Source organism: Dermacentor silvarum, chromosome 2, assembly GCF_013339745.2.
Source record: "Dermacentor silvarum isolate Dsil-2018 chromosome 2, BIME_Dsil_1.4, whole genome shotgun sequence".
In the NCBI taxonomy this organism is placed as follows: Eukaryota; Metazoa; Arthropoda; class Arachnida; order Ixodida; family Ixodidae; genus Dermacentor; species Dermacentor silvarum.
This window is the reverse complement of record NC_051155.1, coordinates 197,097,699-197,125,633: the sequence shown is the minus strand read 5'-3', so window position 1 is coordinate 197,125,633 and position 27,935 is coordinate 197,097,699. Positions and strand designations below refer to the sequence as shown.

At 42.6% G+C, this 27,935-nt stretch overlaps 1 protein-coding gene across 1 annotated transcript; it reads right to left on the bottom strand.

Moving 5' to 3' along the window:
* Positions 1-122: 122 nt before the first annotated feature.
* Positions 123-27,837, bottom strand: LOC119442408 (prostatic acid phosphatase). Its single transcript, XM_049662125.1, has 11 exons — positions 27,717-27,837; positions 27,509-27,647; positions 27,155-27,250; positions 24,889-24,969; positions 24,335-24,487; positions 18,876-18,974; positions 16,178-16,267; positions 13,274-13,394; positions 8,885-8,967; positions 5,693-5,984; positions 123-1,512 (listed from the first exon to the last, which is right to left on the bottom strand). The coding sequence occupies exons 2-11, from the start codon at positions 27,608-27,610 to the stop codon at positions 1,367-1,369; spliced, it is 1,263 nt and encodes a 420-aa protein (XP_049518082.1). The 5' UTR covers positions 27,611-27,647; positions 27,717-27,837; the 3' UTR covers positions 123-1,366.
* Positions 27,838-27,935: the final 98 nt, after the last annotated feature.

The window sequence follows — 27,935 nt, the reverse complement described above, 5'->3', positions numbered from 1 at the left end:
ATTCGCAAATAATTACTAAGCTTCTTGCGTTTGCAAGAGAGACTACAGATGCAGTTTTCCAAGAGTATTATAAGTTTCACAAAGTTGAAAAAATATGGCATAATGATGTCAAACTGATAAAATTGTTTTTTAAACACTTTAATAAATATGTAAAAGTCAAGTGATACAAATTCAAGACCGACGAAAAGAGCTAGGTTTCGTGTATCGAGTGTGGAATACCCTCAATGCCCATGCTGGTTTTGCTGCGTACCAAGCAAATACCTTAATTGTAAGAATCTATAAATTTTTGAGTCTCCTTAAAAACGTATATTGAATAAACACCCATACAACTGTATAGCAAGTTCACACTCAATTACAGGAATACTGCAAATATGACTCCTAGACAACAGTGCCGCAAATTTACATTGACTTATAAGTGCTTTGCACAGGCAAAACTAAGTTCAGTTTGAGCAATACCATGAAAGTAATACGCACAATAATTTTCGCAATGCGAGATCATTGCGCCAGCATACAAAATGGAAAAGATAGAGTTTCACGTAGAACCATGTGCACCCAATAACATTTCACTAATGACCACGTGCCAGACATTCAAATAACACAGAGCAAGTACAAGGATTGCTAACATAACCAACTAGTCACTAGCACAGTATTCAAGTGCTGCAACCATGCAAGAACATCCATAGATGAGGGAGAATATTGAATGTTCAGATACTATCATGCCTCTAATATAATCCATAGTCCATGACTTCATTTCTAAATTTCATACGGTAAAATTCGACAATTCTGTACATAAATGCTGACCAAAACTCTCAATACCCCTTTAAGGAATGTGTTATGGCAGCCCACCTAGGTATTCACCAAAATTATCAGGATTGCCTATATTATTGGTCCAGGGCTGATAGCGATATACATGAAGGAAAACTGTGCTGTTCGGTGTGTAACACCGAACAATATGCACAATATGTGCACAACCCAGCTCCTTTTAAGGACAGTTACACAAGAAGTCTTCCTCAGTTCAGATACCCTGCCTGCACATCTTTCTGATAAAGCAGATAGTTTTCAGCCTCCACGGCCAGTAAATTTTATGTAAACATTCGATACTCGATATCAACCTAAACCTGCCTCCTGGCTCCCAAACGGGTGCCACAACTATGAAAGCTGCATTAAATTATGGGGGAGTGGCGGGAAAACGTGCCACAGATTTAACTTATTGATGGGCTCGCCCTTTTTGCTTGTATTTTGCCCAGCTTTCCAGTGCATTCTCCTAGTGAACATTGGCAGGGTACAGAGTGGCTAGCGAGTACGTTAAATGTCCATCCTGCGAGTGGTCTTGGCAATTGATTATCTTCCTCCATGCAACGTCTGCTCAGTTGGTCGTCGTAAATTCAGTGGGAAGTGGCGAGTAAGCAACTGCATTCTTTGGTGTCTTGCGCCTCCGCAGAAGACAGTAGGCGGTGCAGCTGAACACCACAATGGCCAGTATGGCGCTCTGCCCAATCACCAACGCCAACGCTGCAGAAAAATAAAATGGCACATCCATTACTTTCTGTGCGCACAGAGCTGCACTTCAAGCGGCCCTGAAACAATTTTCTAAGTAATCGTAGAATGGCCTCACTATTAAAGCACATTGTCTCCCGGATCTCATGCCACGAAATTTTTTGAATCCTTCAACTTTAAGTACATTTATTCCACCGATACCTGGCTTTCTCTTTCCATCTCTGCTAGTGTGCTGGAAACTACACAGTGGAGTGTCGTAGTGGTGAAACGGCTCGTCACAGTCCCCTGTGGGGGCTGCGGTAGACCACGCTATGCGGAACACTGTTGCCATCTCGGAGACCAGGCACAGCTGATGTAGCTACGCGCAGTGCAAAGATGAAATGATTTTTTCTGCCTTTTTTGAGATCGTGGACACATGTATGTACCATTTATTTAATTCAATATTAGTAATTATGTATAGCTGAGAATGCGCTTGCAATCACAAAATCGGCCAATAGCGTTGGTTGGTCCAGTTGCTATCGATGACGCTGCATGACGGCATTACAGAAGCAAGTGCAAGCAATTTTTCTATGCTTTTGACACGAGATTATAAATTCGCTGCTGCATGCAGTACAGTAATATTTACCTCACATGTTCACAGCAGCCTCGACGACAGATCGGCAAGATTTTATTACTATGGTCAAAAAAGTATTTCAGGGTCCCTTCAACCATTGCATCACTGAAGTAACCTTTCTACCTTTGTTACTAATGCATGTAAATTAAAGCATTTTATAAAACTAAAACCAAGATGCATTTTTATTTTTTTAGTTTTAGTGCAAGTCCAAAATAAGTAATATTGTAATAACAACTGCAGGTGCAAAAGCCATACAAACAAAGTTTTCAAAGATGCATGAACTAAAGGCTCTAGGCTGATTTGGAACATGCAAGTAGATACATATAATGTGCCCCTGAAACCAACTTAACAAGTGAATTTTATAATGACACCATGAAAACCACACCATGCAATCTCAGAAATTGGCAGAAAAATGCTTTATTCAAGGTGTAGAAACAAAGCTCGACTTCGAATATTACTATTTTTTTGCTTTACTGTGGAATGAAACTTGGAAAATTATGGTTTTTGATGCAATCAAACTATTTTCCTTGATATCTTGCATCCATGCCATGGCTGCACTCCCTAGTCCAAACCATTTTACCCAAGGAAATTAATACAAGTAGCTCAGCTTCCTGTAAAATGGCAGCTCCAATGCTGTTTTATCATTATTTGTAGCAGCTCATCAGGAGTAAAGCACACTGGTAACGAAGTAGCCCTTAAGAGTTATACTGTCTCCACCGAAGAGTAGGGCAAGTCCACGTCTGTACTCACATTGTGTACACTGATGGCTTAATGAGGGGGTGTCCATAAACGCCCTATGACAACTTTGCACAGGTGCAGGGAATGCATATGATTTGAGGCAATGGCAATACTGGCACGATATCTCTAGTAGTAGTAGTGTAGTAGCTGAGCATGCACTTATCAGCAGAGTGTACCAGTTCAGTGTGCTTTGGAAATGTCATACACGTTGCTGTTTTGCATTGCATGAAAAAAAAAAAAAAAATTGTTAGCCCAGATATACCATGGCGAGATGACACTCCAATACACACAATTTTATTAGACTAAAGATGAGCAAGTAAAAACGCAGTATATTAACTAACCAAAGCACCACAGATCATACCTGGCGGTCCTTCTATAAAACCAGCAAATACTGATCCTTGCTGTCACTGCAAACGATGTGGCATTAGACGCCCTGTTAAGGCATTAGATGCCTTACTGCATCATAGGTGCCCTAAAATGCTATGGTTTCCATGACTTGAAAGTGCACCCTTAAGCCTGGTGCATTTTACTGCTCCTAATAGATGAACCACTGAACCACCCCCCTTGATGGAATTCACTGCATTTAAAACAATTTAAATTGGCTGCTGGAGTTGGGCCTCCAAATTATTGTCCACCAGAATTGCATAAAATTCAAGCACTAAGTTTGCAACTCTGCGAGAAAGACCAATATATATTAGAATTCAGTAAGCTGAATTTATTAGGGTGTCTAAAGCAGACACAATTGACATATTATGCATACCTGTGAAATAAATTTTGGAAAAATTTTAAACTCTCATGTCAACACAGTCAAGTAACCATTTCGTGTCTTGATTGACTTTAGATGCTTAAGTAAATGTGGTTTACAGAATTGCTTTTTCTTTTTTTTTTTCCTTTGAGTTATAAAGATTTTAACATTGTGCTGCATGTTTTATTCAATCTTGCTAATTTTCAGCAATTAAGTACAGTAATATATTGTTACAAGAGACACGGTTACAAGAGACAATCGGTTATAAGAGACATTTGAAAATGGTTTGGTTGGTTTTCTTATGTTCACCATGTTAACAATATCGCATATAAGAGACATGGTTACAATAGACACTCTGTTACTAAGGGCAACTTTTTTAGGTCCCTAGAGTAACATTTTGAATATTTAGAAGAGACACAGCCCAGACACGCCCAAGCAACGCGGCCGACGTCGTACCAACGGGTACGCGCTACAATTTTCATTGCCTTGGCTTGATGCTGTTCCGTTCCGCAGCCGGATGTCATTCCTAGCATGGTTGCAAGTACAAATTGCGCAGAACATTTTGTTATTATGCTTTTATAATCACTGTCTCGCTCCCACACCGATTTTGCAACAGAGTACCATTGAGTTGGATTTCTGTCAGTTGAGGCTGAGAACATCTAAGAGCACTTCAAAGGTATTGTGAGCAACAGGAAGGCTTGCAAAGTGAAGTGCTTTACCTCCAGAAGTTTGGAAGGAAGCTAATGCAATCTGCAGTCACTAAAGAACAAAATACTATGAATGACTTCTTTAAGCCATCCTGAACAATTTCCTGTAGATGTGTTTAAACTCACGTTGATGCTGATGTATAGAAAAGTGATCTAGCCTGACTCCTCAGTGTTTTTAGAATTTTTGGTTACAAGACACATGTTTACCGGGTCCCTTGAGTGTCTCTTGTAACGAGGTTTTACTGTATAAGAATTAGAGGGCCTGAACATAAAATATGTTCCCGACAGTCACTGGAACTAAAATTTTTCTTCTAAGCTCATTAAATTAAATTTATATTGTTTCAGCAGGTGCTCAACAATAGCATTTCTGCTTTTCACAAGCATTTGAACAGGGAAATCGGGTTTGGCTCTGAGCTAATATTAGCTCAGCTTTTTTTTTGTGTGTGTGTGTGTGTGTGTGTGTGTGTGTGTGTGTGTGTGTGCGTGTGTGTGTGCGTGTGTGTGCGTGTGTGTGTGTGTGTACGTGCTTGTGCGCACCCTATTGAGTGCTTTTTTTGCCAAACATATGGACATGAACATGCTTAGGCCATTTTTTGGGGCTCTGTAGCTGAGCCAGAAGTAAAAATTTCCGCGAACTTGACTTAAACAAAGCGGTTTCGGTTCAACATGCTGGAACCTGGTGACAATCATGTGGAGTGGAGACATGGCCACGGTGCTCATGTGGGTTTTCTTTGTGCCTCTTTGTGGGTAACATGAGCAGCTCTACAGATCTGAGGAACTCGCACGCAGATCTGAGGAACTCGCACATCAAAGAAAGTGAAACGGTAAAAGAATTCTCACATCTTTCAGCAGTGCTAGGGGTCTGGTTTGCCACGGCGTAAAAATGCATCCCAGACTTTGTAAACACTTCAGTATATTCGGCACATTATCTTAACTATACCCGAGTTTTTTTATGCTTGTATTGTTCTAAGCTTAGTACTTCTATGCCCCCCCCCCCCCCTCGACATACCAGGGGAACGTTCCTGTACGCTGCACTAGCTCTACCTAAGCCGGCATCCGGCCACGCATTCTGATGGCCTGGTCATAAGGCTGCTTCAGTGCTGCAACGTAGGCGGCGTTGCTGGCTGTTCTTAATGACGGTTTATGACGTCAGCTGCGCATTCTCACCGACGCCCCGGTAATATGTCCACCTCGGAGCTCTAACGCAGGTTGCACTGCTGGCTGTGCTCTCGCTCACATTTGCTACCGACTATGACATCACACACTGCCACTGCCACATGAAAACCGCTGTGGAACCGCCTTATATTACCTTACAGTTTTGCTGCAAAAGCTAGCTCTTTTCCCCTTATCACACAACGAAATATACTGCAATCACCCCACTGGAAAGCATACCTCCATCAGACAGGAAGAACGATTGTTGAAGGCCACACTCTCGCCGCCAGTCATCCGGAATGTACACTTTGGCCAAGTCCAGAAACTGCTCCAGGGTGCAAAACTCGTCACCACAGCCAGGAAAGTGCAAAGGCCGGGGCTTCAACTCGAACGCATTGAGCGTGAGCCCACGCACAGAGAAATTACCTGGTCCATTTTTCCATAGCTCAAGCAGAAGCGAAGAGCAGTAAGGAGGGGCATGGCCATCAAATACGCCCAGGGCATCCAGAATAGCCGAAATTTCAGTATCGTGCTGCAGAAAGGCAAGGAAAATTTCTAGTTACAGGACATTTGACACAAACACTGCATGCATTACTTGTATAGCATATCATAGACTAGAAGAAGGGGGAGAGCATTATCCAGAAAAACATGTAGAATGAGTGCTTGCAATGTTCTTCATAATGAACACTGTCACATTGACATGACAGAAGAGATTCGCAAAAACTGAAGATATTTAACCCTTTCTGGTCTAGATTTTATCAATGAAGTGAACACTTTATATTACATGCCCATCCGAACGACATCAGGGGAAAATAAACAAAAAATTACCTCTGGAATTTTTGGCAATGAATCGGAAGGTTTTTCTCATGAACAGCCAAAAACTCAATGTGTTGTAAACAGCATGTAGTTCTTCAGAATTGCTAATTTCACAATCATAATGGCATGAAATATGGCCACAGATAATCTGAAGACAATTTTTGTGCCATCTACGGCAAGCAGTGAGCTCTAATGATAGAGCACAGAGGCCTAACCTCCGCATAATGCGATGCGTAGACATTTGTGAAATTTCAGGGAGAGCCATATTTATCTGTGGCACAAGGCTGGGAAATTGTGAAGTTTACATTGCTGTCACTCATGTTTCTGAAAATAGTTTTGTTTGTTTGTCATGCTGAATATTTCTTGCAAAACATTGATTCCTGCAAGAATCATTGGACCAGAAAGTGTTAAATCTCTTTATCGGACGAACTTGTGCCCACTAAAGAAACAGTACAACTTGGGAGCATCAATATTTACAGCATGGTTGTTGGCTGCCAGACAGAATGAGATGGCTTATGATTGACACTTATTCTTTCTACCCATGGCAATCAAAATAATTCCAGAACTTACTATGTGCATTGCATACAATTTCACAAGAAATGCTTGTCTTTCTAGGTATGTCAGTAACAACTGTCACAAAAGAATGACACAAGCATATAGTACTTCTCACACAAGAACAAAGCCTGATCAGAACAAAGTCGTTAACAGCACTGCAACAAAGAAGAAAGCACATGGCCGTATAAAGTAGTAAATAATACGATGAACGGAACAAGGTTCCATGGTAAATATACTAAAGCAGCCAAACGCCACAAAACCCTAAACATAAAAGGGTTTGAGTGTTCGTAGTAATCAGGCAAAAGTTTTCTGTTCAGAGCCACAATAAAGTGATAGTAAAAGTACGCACAATGAGCCTCGAGTGAAGGGATTGAACCCACAATCTCAGCTTGGAACATAGAGTGCTTCATGAACTTGGATGCTATGGAAGCTGCCCACACCCCTAGTGTGTTTATGAGCATGCAGGCTGTACCAACTAAATGTCTGCACAATTTAAAAATTATAGCGGACTTCACGTGAATGTAACCGAGTGTACATTACTAGAAGTTATGTTACTATAGTAAGAGCAGCATATTACTGTCCCCTTAAGTCAAGATATGCATATCCTTAATTTCAACTTCATCTAAGGATGAAACAGTGTCATGCCCCTTTACTGCTTAGATTGAAAGGAAGTGGCATTCACTAAGGTAATATTTGCAGTAAATAAAGAGCCTCATCTGCCAGACCCATGAGGGACTCCAAAAACCATTTCACTTTGTTTTTGAAGTGTCCAGCATATAAATCCTGGTACTAAACACTTGCTCAAACATTTGCTCCATTTGGACGATTGCCCGGTTCCATAGCAGATGATTCTGGAGAGAGATTGAGAGTGTGTGGCATGCAACCAGTGTGCTCGTGAGATTTTTTATACGAGCTACCTTGAGTGTAGGCTGTAGCCCCACCCCTGTATGAGATGAGCTAGCGTAAACAACTTCCTGTTCTTATCTTCAACACCCTGCTTTCCTTTCTATTCACTTTCCTCTTTGCAAAGCAGCAGGTCACACAACTATTTCATTTTTGGATGGTCACTATGATCATCCGAATCCAAACGTACCGATTCTGGAAGCACTTTGGGTCCAAGTAACAGATATCTTGCGCAAACCAAACAGCTGGCTGTTTTTTTGGAGCAGTGAGAGGGAAGGAAGTGAAAGCTGAGAGGAACTTTTAGTAGCATAGCCAGTGCCGCCGCCGGAGGTGTTTAGGTGTGACACATGGCAATGATGACAGTGTACGAAGACGATAATCGTCACCGTGAATGGAGTGAGCATATTTACAGGAATGGGTTCAACCATGGAAATGAGCACAACCAGGGGAAAGGGTGGGGTCGCATAACTGGAAACAGACGACATTTCTCAACTGCTCCGATGGCAATACTGGGAGCACCTTTCGGTGCTCTGATCTAGGGTTCGGCAATCAGAAAGTATAATCCAAATCTGGCCGGAGCACCCCCTTTCGACCATCAAACAAGATCAGCCTATTGGGAGAGCTTTAAAGCAGTCGAAAATAACCATCCGCAGACGCCATTAACATCATTCTACCTTTCTTTCATTAAAGATTTATTTCCCTCATTGTGTCTGATTGAAACTAATGGCAAAGTTTAGAATCAGTAACAATGTTTAGAATTAGAGGCAAGGTGACAGTTAAAAAGTTGCAGTCATTCAGAAACGTGCAAACAAAGCATTTCTAGTTTCTAGCGGTGTTTTTTTTTTTTTTTTCCTCAGAGAAAGTAGAAAGCCTGCACATTTTAAAAGGAAAACCCAAGACCACAATGCCTCTATACACAATGCATCCACAAACTCCATAATGCATCCTACATTATCTACAATGATTCATACATTAATACTTCAACCATCTTAAGGAAACAGTGAAACAATGTGGTCAGAACATTAAAGGTTGTTTTTGCAACACAATTAATTGAAATTAGTATCAGTACAGCAACTACTACAACTACACTTGATGAATGCATTACATGTACGTAATTAACCTAAACTTATTACACCATAGTCATAAGTTAGCACTTACTGTGGAATACATGAAGACCTTGTATTCTGACTTGTTTCGTGCTGCTGCCTCCAGGTTTCCCGACATGTTGGCCGCTAACAGCCCTGTTAGTAAATACGAACATCAAACTATCAGCATTGATGCGACGCTCTTCACAACAAAGTGCCTATGTAAACAATTGTGTCCACAGATACAAACATGCCCAATAGTTCTCGTAATCACTCAGCCTGTAATGTGATAAATGGTGTAGCATATGCACACCCTTGAGTGATATGAAAGGGAATGGTAGCCAAACTGCCTTCAAGAGGCCATAGTCGCTACACATACATGGCCTTGATTAAGGTGTTAAACGTGACAAAATGTCCAACGAGAAAGCTACTTGCTTTCTTGTTGTTTAAGCAATGATTATTTTCAATGTGTGGGTTGTGAATCCACATTATGTTATGTGAATAATCATTGCTTTAAAGCACATTTTGTGCTCCCTCTCAAATTGCTTATGGCTGTGCTTATCAGGACAAGTGAAATGAAAATGGTATAAGTATAAAGTTCACTAGCTCCTGCAAGCAATAACTTGAGAGCAATTTTGCCCCGCTATGCACTCCTTGCCAAATTACAGTGTAATCGGATGCAAAATAAAGTGAAGCAAGACCGAGGACAGGAAAGCGAGTCCTGGTCTTACTTCACCATATATTGCATCTCATTACACCGTAATAAGTATGAACTAGTTTAAATAGCCCAGCAACAAGTAACAGTCGCCAAAGATGGTATGGGGCAAGGAGTAAGCGCACATGATGACATGTTTACATGAAACAAAGCAGTGAAGAGGCAAACAAAAGAACACACTTGAGATAGTATTAACTCATTCATATTTAATTTGTCCACCTAAGTATACTGCCAAGAAAGTTACACGGATATTTTACTTCAGACTTACTGCTGGTGATTGCAAAAGCTGGGTGCCTGAAATAAACTTTTGGGACACCTTTGGGTGTAATTGATATGACAGTGTCCTAAAAAATGCCAATGGCATGAATGTGCACTAGCAATGACGCAAGTTTTTTTGCCGATTTTGACGGGGTGCTGGTGAAATAAATAGCCTTTCTTTAACGATGTTGCATCAAAGTGAACCACCACCATGGGATAAGATGTAAAGAAAAAAGCAGACACAGAGGGTCAGCAATCACACAATTGACATGGGGAAAGAAAAAGCAAATAGAGATACAGATGTGGTGTTTATATGAGCAACAGCAAAAAAAAAGTTTTATGTGCCTTAGAATCAGCCTTCAATAGGCTCTAAATCTTCTCTAGTTATTCATTTATGCGCCAGCAATAATACGAGTTCCATTACAGGAATTGACAGGAAATAAGTGGCAGACCTAGCTGCGAAATGCTTTTGCATATATATATATAAATATTACGACCTAAAGGGGCCCTGAAACACTTTTTGGACATATTAAAAAACGTTGCTTCTCTGTAGAAGAGGCTCCTGTGAACATGCGAGCCAAACATTATTGCACTGCATGCAGCAAGAAATTTCTTCTCTTTAATTCAGCAAGGAACTTACAATCTCGTGCCAAGAACAGTGAAAAATTTTTCGCCCTGTCTATCACAATGTTGCAAGCAGCAAACCAACCAGTATTGGCAGATTTCGTGATCGTGAGAACATTTTCCGTAATACTATTATGGCTAATTTTGAGTTGAATAAATGAGAAATGCATACGTCTGCGATCTCAAAAGACCCAAAAAGTATTTCATCTTTGCACTTTCAGTCTACAGACAACAGTTGCGCATAGAGGCATCTGCTGGGCATGGCCTCAGAGATTACACTGGTGAACAGCGTAGTGCAGATATTATGGCCACCACGGGGTGCCATGATGAGCCCTCTGACCGCCGACTACCACTTGCCCTGATCTGTCTCTGTCTGTGATGTAGTTCCAGGGGCACGATGACGTGAGGTAGCGAGTGCCCATATAGGCACCGGGCGCGGGATGAATTTGGACCGGTGGTGCCTTCATGCAGCGGCGCCGCGAATGTAATGGCATGTGGCGGCCGGGCCGCGCGCAGCAGGCGCTGCCATGAAACCAAGTCTGATCAAACATGTTCGTTTTTGGGAGCACCAACAAGTTACTGAAACATGACTGAAGCTGGTTAGGCTATTCAATTCAATCGTTGTTCATCAGGGCATCACATTTTTCAGGCGGAAAGTCTGTATGTGTGCGGTCTGTAGGTAACAGCGTGTACAGTGCTCCGCAATTGAAACGCGATACTCGAATCGCATGGTCGCCAGTGCTTTTTGCACGGACACCAAACTGATGCATTGTGGTGTAGAGTGAAAGCGAAAACCTTTGTAATACATTATGACTGCATTTGGTACCACATCGCTCAACTGTGGCGCGAAAAAAAAAAAAAAAAAAAAAAACGGCGGCAGCCGCGCGCTGCCAGCGCTTCAGTCGCTGGGCACTGTACATTTCCGACGCTGATTTGCTATGGTCTAGGTGTTCTAACTTTAATAAAAGAGCCGTTCATATGCAAGAGCTTCGTGTATGTCTTCGCCTCCACAGTATAACGGCTCCGGAGCTTGGGAACCGAAGGCGAACACTCAGATTTGTAGCCATTTTGCCATCTTATCAGTGTATCAGTCTTCCTTTTAATGTACATTTTCCTTTGTAGCAATTCCCAACTCTGGTTGCGTGCGGCACATGACTGCGCTGTGCATCGATGGCGAACGCCAACGCAGTGGCGTGTTCACACTCGCCGCCACCGACGACTCTCGTCGCGCTAAGCTATATAAAATGGGCCGTGACTGAAGATTGGGCTAGTTTATAAGCAATTAAGAATGTGGAAGCATTGCAAAGATAAAAGAACTGCAACGGACAGAGAACAGGAACTTACTGACACATGTGCGATCGGCGAAGCAGCTCAAGAAACAGAGTAAGGAAGACATATGTCTGCTTTTTTTTTCTGTCCATAATTTTTGTGTTCTTCACCTATTTACACGATTAAATACGCGAGAATGTTAACGCGCACAGCAAAATAACACCTGGAATATAACTGCTGGAGTTTCACGCCTTAGCTTGCCGCAGTGGGCTCCGTTCGCGTGATGCATTTGCATCGCAATTTGCGCTCGTTTTCTGCTTAATATACTACCTGATGCCACGAATATGATCTGCCTGGTAGAAGTGAGGACCTTTCTCAAAAGCAGACACATGAAAACATGTTTTCCGGTGTGTCAGCCCCTAAAACCCGCAGTGCCAAATCACTGGAAGCAACAAGCGCCTTCGTCCCGTCATCTGCTTCACATGCCAGTGCTCCGACAGCTGCCGTTGGCCCTGTTTGCCAGCATATCGCCGGCACGCCGCTGGCGCCTTACGACGGCCGCCCGGGGTGAGCGACGCGTGAACCAGAAGCAGAGTCGTAAAAAAAAAAAAAAAAAAAAACTAACGAAAATGCCCAACTTTTAGGCGGGGCCATGCCCCCCTTAACATCTCCCTTGTGTAGCTTCCAGCGTGCTAGTGGAGAAGACAAGAGAATGAGAAAGCCATGCATTGGCACAATAACTACCTCTAACTCCACTTACACTTGAAGGATTAAAAAAAATTTTTGTGGCAGGAGATTCACGAGACAACGCCCTTTAATAGTGAGGCCATTCATTGATTAGTTAGAAAAGTGTTTTAAGGCCTCTTTAGAGTGGCAAATGATGTTGCTGCACATACACCAGTGTGCATGAAAGTGCTGTTCAAAAAAAAAAAAAAAGCAATTTCCACATGACATGGTGGCTCAGGGCCTATGGCGTTCTGCTGCTATCACGAGGTTATGCGTTCGATTCCTGGTAACAACCACATTCTGATATGAACATAAACTTGTGTACCAAGCATTGGGTGTACATTGGATACACACATTGGATGCAAATAACACTAAATGGTCAAAAAATTCATCCGTAACCCGCTAAGGTGGCATCTCTCATTAAAACAAACAAACGAAGCATTTATAAAAATCCAACCACCTTATGAATATATAAAATAACCTGCTATTTGCTTCAACATCATAAACAGTACCAATTATACACCGGGATTTCTTTTGCTTGTTCAGGCTGTTTTGTGCTCATGGTTAATACCTTTTTCCAGTCAAGGCTGAAAATTTTACTTTGGGGTATCCTTTCATCATTGACATGTAAAATTTGCACCCCTATCTGCAAGCTAAAGAGCACCTTCAAGCATTTCATCAGGCAAAGATGAAAAAAAAAATGTGCACAAAAACAGTCATTGCACTAGTCCCACTGCTCCTTTTTTTATGTTGCGATAGCGTAATGGAAATGGAAGGTCATTAAACATTAACTGTACTGCAAGACTGCTGTATCAACTTTACGCCGTATGTACCTGTGTCAGCAAGACTGGGCAAAAACGAACTTCTTACCTGCACGCAGTCGCTTGAGAAGAGGAGTCTTGGTGTAGAAGACAAAACTCTGGTCACTTTGGTACTTCAAATCGTCCCACAATTCTTCAGCCCACTTGGGCTTAGTATAATTGTGGTAGCTCTGAGGAATAAAAAAATGGCACACATTTAGAAGGTAAAGAAGTACAGTTGAAGCTTGATATAACGAACATTGATATAACAAGTTAATGGATACATAATGAAGCAAATCTGTAACGTTTCTCGACAATTTCAGCATGTAATTAATACAGGATTATAAGGAATACAGGATATAATGAAGGTATTTTCATGTCGGATGCAGCTTCGTTGTAACGTGGGTGACCTGTAGCAATGGTGACAACATTACAAAGCTTTAGCTTGTCCAGCAAACCTCTTTCTGACTGCTGTTTATCTGGTTGTCGGAGAGGTGTACGTCAGCAACAACGCTGGTAGCAACATCTTATGACACACCAGAGAGCAGACGAAGCTAATACTGCAGTGAGCTACAGTATTATACTTAAATGTTGCTGTGAAGTGTTGGTAGTGACATAATCGTTAATGTATAGTCCATTTATAATTTTCCTTCAACAGGAACACTCACACAACACAAACATTTTTCAAACACATTGTAGTTTGACAAAGAATCACAAGGTGTCGCTACCAGCTTTGCTACTACCATTCACGGCTTCGGTAAACCAGTAAGTTCCAAATGGTAACAAGTTTGTGAATAAGCTAATTTCTATTAATGGGACACTAAAGGCAAATATAAGCCAAGGTGGAATGTTAAAATGCCATTCCAGAAACCTCGCAACTCTTGCTTTGTGCCAAAAAAAAAAAAGAGACTTAGCTTAAGAGAAAATTGTGTCTAAAGGGTCTGCATACCTCTAGCAATTCAATTCGCCCACCCTCTAGCAGGGAGTCGCGACGTTGTATACGCCACCACTGTCCTTTACTGCTGTTGGCAAGTAAAACAGCGCCCGACAGCTAGGGCTACAGTTTCTTACGCAAAACACAAAAGCGCAGTCCTAAACTGAGCCAAGTCAGAGCTGACAATACGAAAGAGGAAGGGAAAGCACGTGCCGAATCAAACATGATTTTCGATGCTCATCGCGATGAGGCTCGTTCTCTGCTACTTGCAGTTTGCGTGAGTTTTGCGAGCCAGCAAAATCAGTACAGGCCTACACGATAACGAAACTATTGAAATGCGAAAAGCATGGGTGGAGAAGAGGCAAGCGAAAGCAAAACCTTCTGACCACCTGCGTCGTTGTCAAGGGTAACGTCAAGAAGTTATATATTTTCTAGCAATAGAATAGAAGCAGACATGCAGCATTTTCTTCCGTCTTATAAGGCAATGCAATGATCTTTTTATTAAGAGTGGTTGAGTACTAGTAACAGAATTAACCAGTAATCATCGAAGACGACTATCAAAGCAAGCTAAACTTCGCATTGTTCGACTGCCTTGGCCGCCTCTCATCATCGAGCTTCTAATCTTTTGGCTAAAGCAGCTTCATGTGCCACGTCACTCTTCACTGACCAACGAACCACTTCCATTTGGAGTGGCCCGTCACAGTGTTGCACAACGTGCCAACTCGGAGTGCCAGAGCAACACACACCACACATGCCCTTCTGCTGTGACCAAGCGCAGTGATGCATCTGCCACTGCAGAGATGACATTATCACTGACGAAACCACTCAGCCAGTGCCACGTTCTACACATACCCTCCATCTCTCTACATTCCCTCAACAGTCCAACCATCATGCCATCAAAATGCTCCCTGCTCTACAAAGAAAGTTTTGCTTTCATAGTGATGCCAGATTCCAGTATTTTGACAGAACAGCATGTGCTGTGCTTGACAGAACATTTTTTTTTGTGGCCCATGCACTTGTGCATGTCCCATATATGTAGCCAGAGTTGAGGATCTAATAATAGTGTTATTATCTCCCACGCTTGATAAACATGCTGGTGTTTTTGCTCCACTGTGCTTGAGTATACATAGCTGCCTTCTACAGGGTGTCCCAGCTATCAGGTACTGCATCTTAAAAAAAAAAAAAAAAAAAGAGGCCATTCTACGCTAAAAATAAGCAAGTGCCTATTGTTCACAGTCGAGTAGAGCAGCCACCAGTAATGTTTTTATTGATGCAATTCAATTATTAATTAATTGCAATTACCTAATGTTTTATTTACTGCTCTGAATGGCGTGCTGTCAATGAAAAATTTGTACAAAATTTAAAGACATAAACTAGCATGTTTTCAGTCAGGTACATTTTGCTCATTTATTTTTTCCGGTTGATAAGAAAGCCCGCGAAAAATATCGCGTGACTAACTGCCTGCCCACATAAAAAAAACAGCAATATCAAACATCCTCCACAGGAGTTAGTGATGCAGTCTTTCCACGATGCACCAACCACCAGTTATCGGCATTCTTTCTTTGTCAACACCAAGGTGCCGTGCTGTTGCATGCGGGGCGCGCCAGATAAAGCACCAGCTCTGCTACTAACTGCTGTGGAGCTTGTCTGAGGGTGCTCACGCTTTTTGATGCCTGTGGACGGTTAGTCACATCAAATTTTTCATTTTTCGCGGGCTTTCTTTATCAGCTGGAAACATAAACAGGCAAAAAGCACCTGACTGAAAACATGCCAGCTATAAGTTCCTTTCAATTTCCTACAAATTCTTCATTAACAGCACAGTATCCAGAGCAGTAATTAAAAAGTGCTAATTGCCATTAATTCCATTGAATGGCATCAACAACAAGGTCACTGCCGGCTACTCTACTGGACTGTGAATATGCACTTGGTTATCTACACACAGAATGACTCCTCTTTTTAAAAAAACAATGCATTATAGCTGAGACACCCTCTACAGTCTGCCACATGCTGAAGATAATTAAGGCAAAATATGGCTCTTACCTCAATCAGAAGAGCATCGTATACGTATTGAGCATCATTCCAGTCTGAAATAATGCTTCCAGTTTTTTCAGTTAGTGTTTCGTAAAGTTTCTGAAAAAGCATATAAAGTTATAATCAATGTTTCTATGGCTGCATGGCAACACATAAAAATTCGGCAAACAAAAATCAGCACTATGCTAAACGTGCGGTAAGCTTTCTGTGACAATAAAGAGAAAGCTACAGAGACAAACTGTGCATAAGTAAGAGAACTCCTGAAAAAAAATCCACATTCTCTTCCTTGTTAGTTTAAGCTCGGGAAGAGTAGGCATAAACGTCTCATTTAAAAAAGCAAAATAAGATAAAGTGGATCACTCAGTGTTAAATTTAACTTATTTTTCTGCTTTTATTTTTCGCAGCTGTACGAATATGAAACAGTCACACATGGAAGCTACACTGATTCAGTATATGTTCCAAGAAACCAAATGCGCTGTCAAATGTTGCCAGAATACTTGGCGTAGTAACACAGGTATAGAAGCTTCACCCCTGAAGCTTTCCCTTTATTGCCACAGAATGTTGTCCACGAGTATAGTGCAATGAAGGAAGACATACAGGAGGGCCACCCGCCAACACGTTTGCTCTGTTCTCTCAATGATCACGCAAACTCGCTCACTCTCAGTGCATGCAGCACGCCGCCATGCTTTATGCTGCTCCCACTCTGCACAATTGGCCTTCGCTAGTGCTTCTCCCATCCTCCTCTTCTCTAGGCTGCTAGCAAAAGTATAGTGTGCCGTCAAAATTGAATATTAGACGACCAGCTTGAAAAGCGGCGCTTACGTGGCTGAAGGGGGCCACGTGAACAGACAAGCAGACAACAAGAAAAAAAAAAAAAAAACGCACACACAAATGGAAGGCTGCATGTTAGTCTCATTGAAAGAACACCCTGCGCATTGCTTGGTTGTTTGAGAAGTGTTGCAAACTTGCTGCATTATAATAGCATTTCAGTTGTGGTTTCAGTCTTCAGCTGGCGCACACTGATTTTCTCATGTTTTGTTGAACTAAAAGATGGTTTCTCATCGAGCATGCAATGGTTCTAAGTGGTTAAGCCCATTCAATAGTGGATTACCAGAGTTGTGAACTGTTTAGTTTTTGGATGATGCTGCGGGCATACCGATACCTTTCTTTCCAAATAATCATTGTGCCATGATATCCAGAGCAAAATCTAGCAAGAGCCTAGATATCCCCGATGGTTCGTTTGCAACTAATAGTGCGAGTACTTCTTTCCGGAGTTTTACGTGCCAAAACCAGTTCTGATTATGAGGCACGCCATAGTGGAGGGCTCCGGATTAATTTTGACCACCTGGGGTTCTTTAACGTGCACTACAACGCAAGAACACGGCATTTTTGCATTTCGCCTCCACCGAAATGCGGCCGCCGGGGCCGGGATTCAATCCCGCGAACCTGGTGCTCAGCAGCGCAACGCTTTAGCTGACTGAGCCACCCTGGCGGGTCTAATAGTGTGAGCAGGCTATGGAGTGGAGCTAGTGAGCTTCACGTGAATAGTTTGTGCAGATTGAAATTACCCAACTCAAGTCGTAAATGCATTCAAATTCATTTAGCAGCTGTAGAGTGAGAAAATTTGCCCAGGATGATCGTGGAAGGCAAACATCAACATGTGTGCACCTGCATCGTGATCTGAAGCAGAAGACAAAGTTATGCACACTGATATAAGCCAACAACTGACGGCGCAGACGCTGCTACTGCGGTTTGCGACACATCAGTGAGAGAAATGTGCCAAATCTAGCAGCTGGCGCAGAGTAACGTTGAGTGTGGCCATCTGCCCCCTCTCCGCATCAAAAAGGGAACACTGTTATCAGATCATTTGGCTCTCCTGTATATCTTACTCCATGGTGCCATCCCACTTCGATTACACCGCACTGAGATAGAGTTCCCCTTCATTTCCAGGCCGCTGAGAAAACACATGCCCTAAACATAAAATGGTAAAGAGCGATAGCTAGTACTGATTTACTTTGAACCACAATGGTAAAAAAACAATCACATAGAGAAGGCATAACAAAATGATAACTCTGTGTAAACTATCAAGCATAATTGTTTTACAAGCTTTAGGGATGAGATGCAGATGCCTCGTTTGGTGCACATTCTGCCCTTGATACTGTGAAGAAGCCCAGTTCAAGCTTGGAGCTCTGAGCAACATGTGCATATAAAGCCTGGATTAAAGAAATTAAGTTGTTAGTCAGCACCGATGCTGTTTTTCAGGCAGTCTCTGCGTGGCCGTATGTTCTGAGCAGTGCTCAAGTTTAAGGTTATTTCACAAAACATTTCACAACCAATACAAATTTCTAATTCAGGACAAACAATTTTCTATCACCATGTGAAAGTACCAACTAAACTGCAGTCTACAGAGCAAAGCCTGCCATAATTAAAATTAGCATACATGTCAATTTTAACAGAAACTCTATAAGAAGCACACACTTTCCTATTACAGTCGAATCTCGTTGATACAATCTTCATGGGAATCGGAAAGTAAAGCGTATCATCCGAAAATTGTATCATCAAACGTACTACCCAATCAAATAGCATTAGCGGGGAAAGAAAAATAAACCTTTTATCCCGAAAAACGTATTACGCAGAACTGTATCAACAAGATTCCACTGTACTAATAAGATGTGTCAGAGGCTAGCAATGCGAAAGTACAACATACATGATATTTCGCGAGGAAAGCCTGCCCTTCAGGAGAAGTCTTCACACGCTCCTCTTCTGCATCAGCTTCAGGGCAATAAGCTTCTCCTGGAACGAGCATCTGCAGAGGAGCAAAGAAGGTTTCTTCCTTTTCGACATGCAACAACCTTTTCGTCCTTTCCTTTTCCTTTTCGTCAATGCAACAGAGAGAATTATGAGGTTTAACGGAGCAAGAAAGGCCAACACTAAACCAATCTAGGTTGTTAGATAGCTTCTAGAAACCTCATGAAGCTCACCTCAAGCCAAGAAATGATTTAGTTGCAGAGAAAGTCACGACTGAAGGCACCATACAATTCTGCTGACATTCAAAATGTTCATGACAAATGTTATCTCTTGCGTAGTTGAGCCAATCATCACGAAGGCAATACTTTACTGGGCGTGCTGCCTGCCATATGCAAATATTGAATATTATAACGATACTTTGACTTAAGAGTTCAGCGGAAACCCGCTAGGTGGAGAGAAGTAATTAAAGGGAAAATGAGACATCCACAAAATGTAGCAATTGCTACAAAGGAAACCCATACGGGTTCCTCAAAAGAAAGCCTCGCAGTTGAAGAAAAATCCGTCCTGGTCCGGGACTCGAACCCGGGACCACCGCCTTTCCGGGGCAGCCGCTCTACCATCTGAGCTAACCAGGCGGCTAGCAGATGGCAGGGCGAAGTCGAATTTGTCAACAACTCGAAGCAAAGGCAAGTGTTTGACTTAACAGTTCAGCGGAAACCCGCTAGGTGGAGAGAAGTAATTAAAGGGAAAATGAGAATCCACCCAAATCTCATTTTTCCTTTAATTATAATGTTACTATCGACAGATGCTGAAGAGATGAGCTGCTGCGAGAAAGATGGATGAAGTGTATGGGCTTTTGGCGCGAGCAAATGTCTGTCTAGCAGTCAGGCTCCAGTGTAATACAGTGCAAAAATACAGCCAAAACCACGATCTGATTATGAGGCGTGCCATAGTGGGGTTAATTAATTCTGGCCACCTGGTGAGTAATTATAAATGGAAAACGCGATAGCGTTATCGGGACCCGTTCGCATCGCATTGTTCGCATACGGCAAGTTAGCTTCATTCACTGCAACACTGAACATGGGAAAGCCAGCTTACACCGATCCCCTTAAAGTCGGCTTCATTTTTAAACTGAAATGCATTGCTGGAAAGACGTTTTTTCAGGGGCAATATAAGCGGTCTTATATTAAAATGGAAAGGCCCTAGCACCTTTTTTAAATTATTTTATTAATTGTTTGCTATTGCCCTGACGCGCGCAGGTCTGGTAGAAATGCTGGAAAAGGGGTTCGTGTTTGAGTTTCCTCGTAGCAGAATTAGGTTTTCTCGTACATTCAAATTACAATCCGACGGCGAATCCGACGCCGAATGGTAAAGTCGTACTTTACCATCTTTCCGGCGGATTTCCCTGTGAGAAATTCAATCTTTCTTCACCAAAACCTTGCACCACGTGGAGGGCCTGTGCGGTTGATATGGTTGGATGATTTTCTCCGCCACCCGCGATCACACGCCGGTTGCTGACGTCGGATTTTCTGCGACACGGGGCCCTAAACGCTATTGCATTAATATGTTACATCATGGGAGCTGGTACCATATTAGCACAGTGAGATGACCAATCTTGTACTACATGTACATCATTTTTTCATGCGTACAATAACTCCCGTTATCAGTGAAAGTGACATTTTGGATACATCAGAGGGCTAATCTACCACTTTTGCTTCAGCTAATGTTGCCTTTAGCGACCATTTAAACTAGCAATGGAAAAGAGTGAGAAAGAAGAATTTGTCAGAGGAAAAGTAGAGAGGTTAAGCTGAGGCAATAGTCCTCTAGTCTGCTACTCCGCTAAGAGTAATGAGGAAGAGGGTAATGAAAGAGGGGTATAAGGAGAGATGAAGACAAAACAGAACCTAGCTATGTGTACAATGTTTGCCTGTCAATGCAATACAGAACCATCTGGTTTTGGCAGGCAAACTTGTAAGGAGACATTTCTGTTGTGAGCTCTTGTGTGTGAGAAGAGTGGGTAGTTTCGCACACTCACCACCTAACGAACCATCTGCTAAGCCTCTGAAATTCTTGGATTCTACATGCCAAAACCCCGATCTCATCTTGAGACACGCTGTAGTGGAGAACTCTGGATAATTTCGACCCCCTGGAGTTCTTTAACGTGCACTTTAATCTAAGTAAATACGCGTTTTGCTCCTATTTAAATGCAGCTGCCACGGCTCAGACCAAACTCATGACCTTGAGCACAGCAGCGCAACGCCATAGCCACTAAGCTGGTCCATTTATTTATTTATTTTACCCTCAGGGTACAGAGTACATTTCAGAGGGGAAAGGCAATTCACAACAATAAAAAGAACACAAAGCACATTTCATACAAGAATATAAAACAATAGAGGAAAACTATTAATGTGAACAAGCTTCTTACAAGAACATATCTAATAAAACAATTGAAAAACAATTATATTACGCGAGAACCAGAACGGAATACAAAAATCAGTTAGTGAACAACACAAAAGCGGTAATTAGGTAATAATCGTCGTAAGAACCTTTTTAAATTGAACGGTATCAGCGATACTCGTTAGTGATGCGGGTAGGGAATTCCAATCATTACAAGTTCTTGGAAAATATGACTGCGCACATGTTTCTGTGTTGCAATGGGGCACTGCTACTTTTTGTTGGTGATTACGGCGACGAGAAATGAATGGTGCTGGTTGAATCCATCGGGAGTGAAGATTAGAGTTATGGTAGAAAATCTTATGGAACCGACAAATGCGGCTGTGCTTTCGGCGGGTAGCTAGTGGGATGAGGTTTAAAAATGTTTTCATTTGGGTGACGCTTGCTGAACGGTGATAGTTAGCTAAGATAAAACGAGCTGCATGGTTCTGCACACTTTCCAACATGAGTGCTAGTGTGACCTGTCCACAGTCCCATACAGATGAAGCATGTTCCATTTGTGGTTGCACATATGTAATGTATAACAATAACTATAGTGATGATGGAGCAAGAAAAAAGTTTCGGCGAAGGTAACCCAGTGTTTTGTTTGCTTTGGATGCTATATGTTCTGTGTGTAATTTCCAGGATAGAGTGTTAGTTATATGGACGCCGAGATACCGGTAGGATGTTACGCTTTCAAGGGGCTGACTGTGAAGAAAATAAGTTGGACAAGTTGTATTTGAACGAAAAACCCTCATAGACTTACACTTTTTAACGTTTAGTTCCATATTCTAAATATGGCACCAATCAAGTATGCTATTGAGATCGACCTGGAGCGAGTGAATATCGGAGTCGTTAGTTATTTTACGGTAAAGCACACAGTCATCAGCAAATCAACAAATTCTGGAGGTAATAGCATTAGGTAAGTCATTTATAAAAATTAGGAATAGCAGGGGGCCCAGTACTGATCCTTGAGAAACCCCAGAGCTAACAGGTGCAGTAGGGGAATTAGTGTCATTAGTGCTGACAAATTGAACATGAGAAGAAAGAAATGCACAAATCCGGTTAAGAACTGCAGGGTCAATTTTTAGAACACTTAGTTCGTATAAAAGCAGCGAATGGCTAACTTTATCAAACGCTCTAGCAATAGGAAGGCTCTCTGAAAGATTTCAGAATGAGTTGATGTCCCATGTCACAGTGTTGTACAGCAAATAGCTGTTAAGTGTTCACTGCGTTGTCTTTCTGTCTTCCACTCATGAGTAACATATATCACAGCTTTCGTGATCACGCAGCAAAACTGCCTGCAGAAGTGCACAGGCTGGTAAAACATTAAGAAGGGGTGTGCAAATCTCGAATATAACCGATTCGAGTATCTATTAGATTTTTTTTTTATATATTCGATATGGAGACCCACGCAGTGGAGACCTGAGTCTCTCAAGCTCGATGCCACCCAGGCTAGAGTTTCACTTCTTTTTCGGCGCAAAATAAGCGCCGCGGGTAGGCCGCCCTGGCTGAAGCGGTAGTGGATTGTCCCTGTGACGCGTGAGCTCTCCGATGTTGTTCCGACGCAGGATCGCGTATACAGTGTCCAAAAACCACAATTTGCAGCAATGGCAACAATGGCAGCAGCACGTATTTCGTAAAATGCGAACGCATGTGCGAAGATCGGGGCGATTAGCCGCCGATAAGCACGCAGATTGTGTTGAATACAAGGTGAGCATTTCACGCCGCTTCAACAGCCGTCAATTTAACCTGCACGAGTGATAAGCCACCCGTACGAACATATTAGCGGCAAGCACTCCCTGGCGGCTTGCAGCCCGTTACCACATGGGCCAGCTGAACGCTGCCTAGGCCATTAGGCCTAATTGGCACTGTTTCATCGGGCGTCCGTGACTAAAGTTAGGGTGTGGTGCTGAATTGACTGAGATGTATTTGCAGCAGCCGCGCAACACTCGGAAAGCCGACAAACCACCTCGCAAAAGAAAGCGAGTCTACCGAAGTTGTTCACAGCCGCCATCTTTACGACACACCGGTACGCGTAGAGCAGTGATCAAGTCAAGTGATGCGAGGACATTTCGTCTGTCACGATAGTTGGCCTCAGATAACCCACCTTCTGGGAAGTTGGGCCAGCCCTTCTTTAATTTGGAGAAAAACTGGAAAGCAGAACTTCTTTATGAAATACATAAAAACTGCTGCAAAACACAAGTCCACTATTAAACTGAGAAGTTAATTCGTATTCAGTACAAATGAACGTCACTAATTCATTAGTTTCAGAGAAAGAAAAAAGCAATTGATTCAGTTCAACAGAAATTCTATTCGTAAAAAACATACTTTACAGGGTTTTATATTCTAGAACTGATGTGTTCTCAGAGCTGTCACTTTTAATTGGGTGTTCCCTTTAATAAGAATGGACCTTACTGTATATCTTGATTTCTATGAACATAAGTTACTGATAGCTTAATACATTCTCACGAGCATGTGAAGCACCATGTTTTCTTGCCTAAAGTTTGTAAGCATTAAAGTTTTGTGAAAATATTTTTTAATATCCGATTCGGTATTCGCACATCCCTAGTATTAGGATAACAGGCAAGTACTGCCAAGCTAAATTTTTTGCCAAGTTTTTCAATGCGATGCTTTAGCTTTTGAATTCCTGCATTCTGTGTGCAATGACTACTAAATGATGCTCTGGCAGAGAGTCGCACACATAATGTGCAAGATCAGTAGAATCCGTAGAACACTGCACACATAATGCAGAAAATGAGCGTTTGGCTCCTACAAGTGGCAAGTTGTCTTCTTGTCCACTTTTATTTATTGTTTCCTTGTTATTTACACATTTCAACTAAATGAACAGTTACTTTGCTCTATGCATTCCCATGCTTCATTGACTATTGGCTTTATGTGGCTCAAACTAACAAAACAATTGAGCTCCTCAGTTTCTGTTATTCTAATTGCATGTAGAAAGGATCATTAAAACAATGTGCCTACCCCATCTTCAAAAATTGGACGCGTATGTATAGGAACAGGTTGCCAGTGGAAGGTCTTGTTCCAGGCCCAGTCTCCTGAAGGCACCGCAAATCCAGCCAAGTGGCACTGGGCACTTGCCAGGCAGCGATCCCTGTCCGAGCTCCAGACACGCAGCTAGGCAAAGATAAATGCCCATAATCATTTAACAATGGGTGATGCTCACAGTTAGCACGTTGTAAACACAAACGCATACAGATACTGTTCGGATGCCGAAGCAACTGAAAGAAGATTTTGGGCAAGACAGGGCAAGTAATGAACATGATTCATCATTGTCACAGCTTTCAAATTCACTACCTTTCACCAATGCAATGCATAAGGTTATCCTCTGTCATTACACAGATACTAACGTCATGGATGCTCACACAGCCCATACGTGAGTGATTGGTTTAAACAGTACATGTAAACAGGATCAATTTGCACACTACGAATTACTTTTTGAAAGCCAAGCCCCAGTTAACAATGCACATTACATTGCCAGTGAAACAGTAGCAGAAAATATTGCTTAGCACAATTACCTCATGAGGATTTCCAGTAAGGAAGTGCGCATAACGTGATCTCAGATGGCTTCCCAGGGTATAATGCTGCAGACATCCAAGCTGTTGGCAATAAATAAGAGCACATCGCAGAGTGACTACACTGAACTATTTTGCATTAAGAGAAAGAATATGGTAGCGTGATAAGTAACTTGTAGAAAGCTACACAGCAAAAAAATTACATGCACAAATTAATCTACTTGATTACTGCCACCAGTTGAAATATAATTGGCACTCTTCCACACAACCTTCAGTACAAGCACAAATGCAAAAATGTCGAACAGCTATATGAGGCAATAAACTTTGATGGATGCTTACACACACATATTGTACAAGGAACATACATTGGCAGTAAAGGCAAACATGACAAGTGAAAGCTCAATGTTGCTGTACTTGCGTCTTTCTTAGCACTGTTGTAATCTGACCTGCTTTCAAGATGACAATGGCAGTACACATGCCATTGTTTGCTCTATCTATGTCTTCTACATAGACTAATTCCTTGTCTGATTCTTTGTGGTGACATACAAGTTTGCCTCGGAGATGTTTTTAAACAGTTGCAGACCTTGTATTTATTTTGAGACAAGAGCCCCTGTTAGCACCCGTGACAAAATATAAACTCCGCCTTGCAGCAATCAGTCTTCGAAGAGGAAGCAACAGCTCTGGTACTTGAGGCTGTTCAGGACAATGCAGATGATGCCAACATTGCTGCAACCCATGTTTGCATCCTGGTTGGCTGATGTCAGCTGTAGTTTTCACTCCTGTGTTAGATTATTCTGCGAGTAAATATGGACTTTTTACAGCACCATACCCACGGGCACCGCCACATTTGCTCATGTGACAGTGCCTGCCATTGAATGCCTTCCGAGGCATTTGCACGCTTATTTACAAATGCCACAGCAGCCGCAAACATGGCTCAGACAGCCACTATTTCGGCCACCACATTGAGGGTGTGGATGATGCCTTACTTCGACCAAAGCTTCAGAGGCAGTGTAAGTATTGTGCATGCTCCCGGCTTATGCGACCAAATTTCTCAGTCGTTTCATTGGACCTTATGAAGTTAGTGAGCATACATCCCCTGATAATTATCGCATCTCGCCTGTTCATATTCCTTTTGCTGGTTGTTGCCATGGGAGAGAGCGCATTTCTCTTGTTTAAAACTATACACCCAGTGCATTTCATAACACTCCCACGTGGCCAGGCAGCCTCCACCACTTATGAGTAACCACTTTATTCTCGCCAAGCTCAAGCTAATGCGACAAAGAAGACTCAACGTGCACTGATGATATGTACAGCTGAGAAATATTTACTCATGATGATGCTATCTATAAATGAAGATGAAAGTCGCAGTTGTATATTGTGCGCACGGTATATCTTTCATTTGTCCATTTTGTTCACGCTGCATTCTTAATAGTATGAGAGCTTACCAGCTGAAGGCAACGAATGTGGCAGCCTGATGCTTCATTTTACTCCTTTATATCCTAGTCTTTACAGGGGTAGGTTTGTGGGGCTGGTAGGGTGGTGTGCCTGTTGTTGCTAACCGTACGTGTAACAAAGGAATAGGGGTGTGTGTGCACGCAGAAAAAGCCTGTTAGCTACCTGCTCCGACCATGATGGTTGGTTTTGACCGCATAATTTTTGCCGCTTGCGCCGATCAGATAACTAGGGAAAGGCTTTCTGATTGCTTGCACCGCAGATTAAAATATATTTGCACATGCATGGACAAACAAATACTGTAAGTGGCCAAGTGATCGCTCACCTGCCGTTTGAAGTTGCTCGAGCATGTTAGTTGCACTTGTGGGGGCAGGACGTAACGCCGACTCATCCCAGATATTCAAGCCTCTGTCGCACTTCTGGCAGTTCATAACAGAGCACGTCTTCCTTCTGCTCTTCCACATTTTAAATAAATAGTACTAGGCCATTCCTGGCCTTTCGGCGGAATGTCGCTTGAGCATAGGCTGATGCCTGCTTGCTCTCAATACAGTGGCTAGAATTGGGCCACTGTACTCTCGATTCAGAAGGCGTTCAATGGCGGCAGGCCTGTGGCGGCCCCTGGTGCGCTGACTGCTACCTTTAAAAGTTTCTCTGAGCCCGAATACGTGTCAATTGACACGTAAATTACTCCCCGCAAGCTGTTAGAAATGTTTCACTGAATTTTAACTTGCCTCTAACAACGCACAGCTCTTGTTTATATAACTGTGTCATGATAGCAAATATGCAACCAACGAATTAAAAGCAATGAAATTTTCACCTTGGTCAGCTGCCCAGGTCCCTCTTTCCAGGCTGTGATTGGAATAGGGTCGTTCTTGAAGGTTCTAATCGGTGTCCTGTCCCCGTGTCTGTACACCTGCGATTTGACAAACGACAAGACGTTAAAAAGCTCTAGCTACCGATATGCTACACCCATTCACGTTTCGGTTGCTTTCCGCTACTCTACGTGGCCATGGCGCTTACATCGCACGATCTGTAGCTTTGCTGGTCCGCGCAACACATTTCAATCAGTTCAACGAATGTCCTCTCAGAAAAGGAGCCGGCTGGATGCCAGCCAAATGCACTCACGTCCTCCCGCGCGGCCAGAATGGATGAGCACACGCTGTGAGCTTACCATTTGAAGCAAAACGAGCGAGCTGTCGTTGTTCTGGCCCGCTACTTGCTGACGTGTAGTAGCCACAATGAACGCGAAGAGGAGCGTAAAAGCCAGCTTCATCTTCACAGTTCTGCAGCAGTTGACTTCACTCAGGCATCTTAATGAGAGAACGAGAAAATTACTAAGTATTTCGGCTACTGTTAGATAAAAAGCACATGAGTCTCACTCGACGATGAGGCTACCGCGCTATCATTTTTATCGCATCGTACACCAAGCAGGAAATGTTCGCACAAGCACAGCCGCGTTCAACAACAGCTGAGCCAACCGCGCGCTTGGCTCCCTTTAGTCGTACGCACGAGTTCGTACGCAAATAGGGTGACAAGGTGGTGGAGGTGGAGCCCATGCAACGTCAGCCGTGATTGGGCGAATGTCACATGACCGTGCG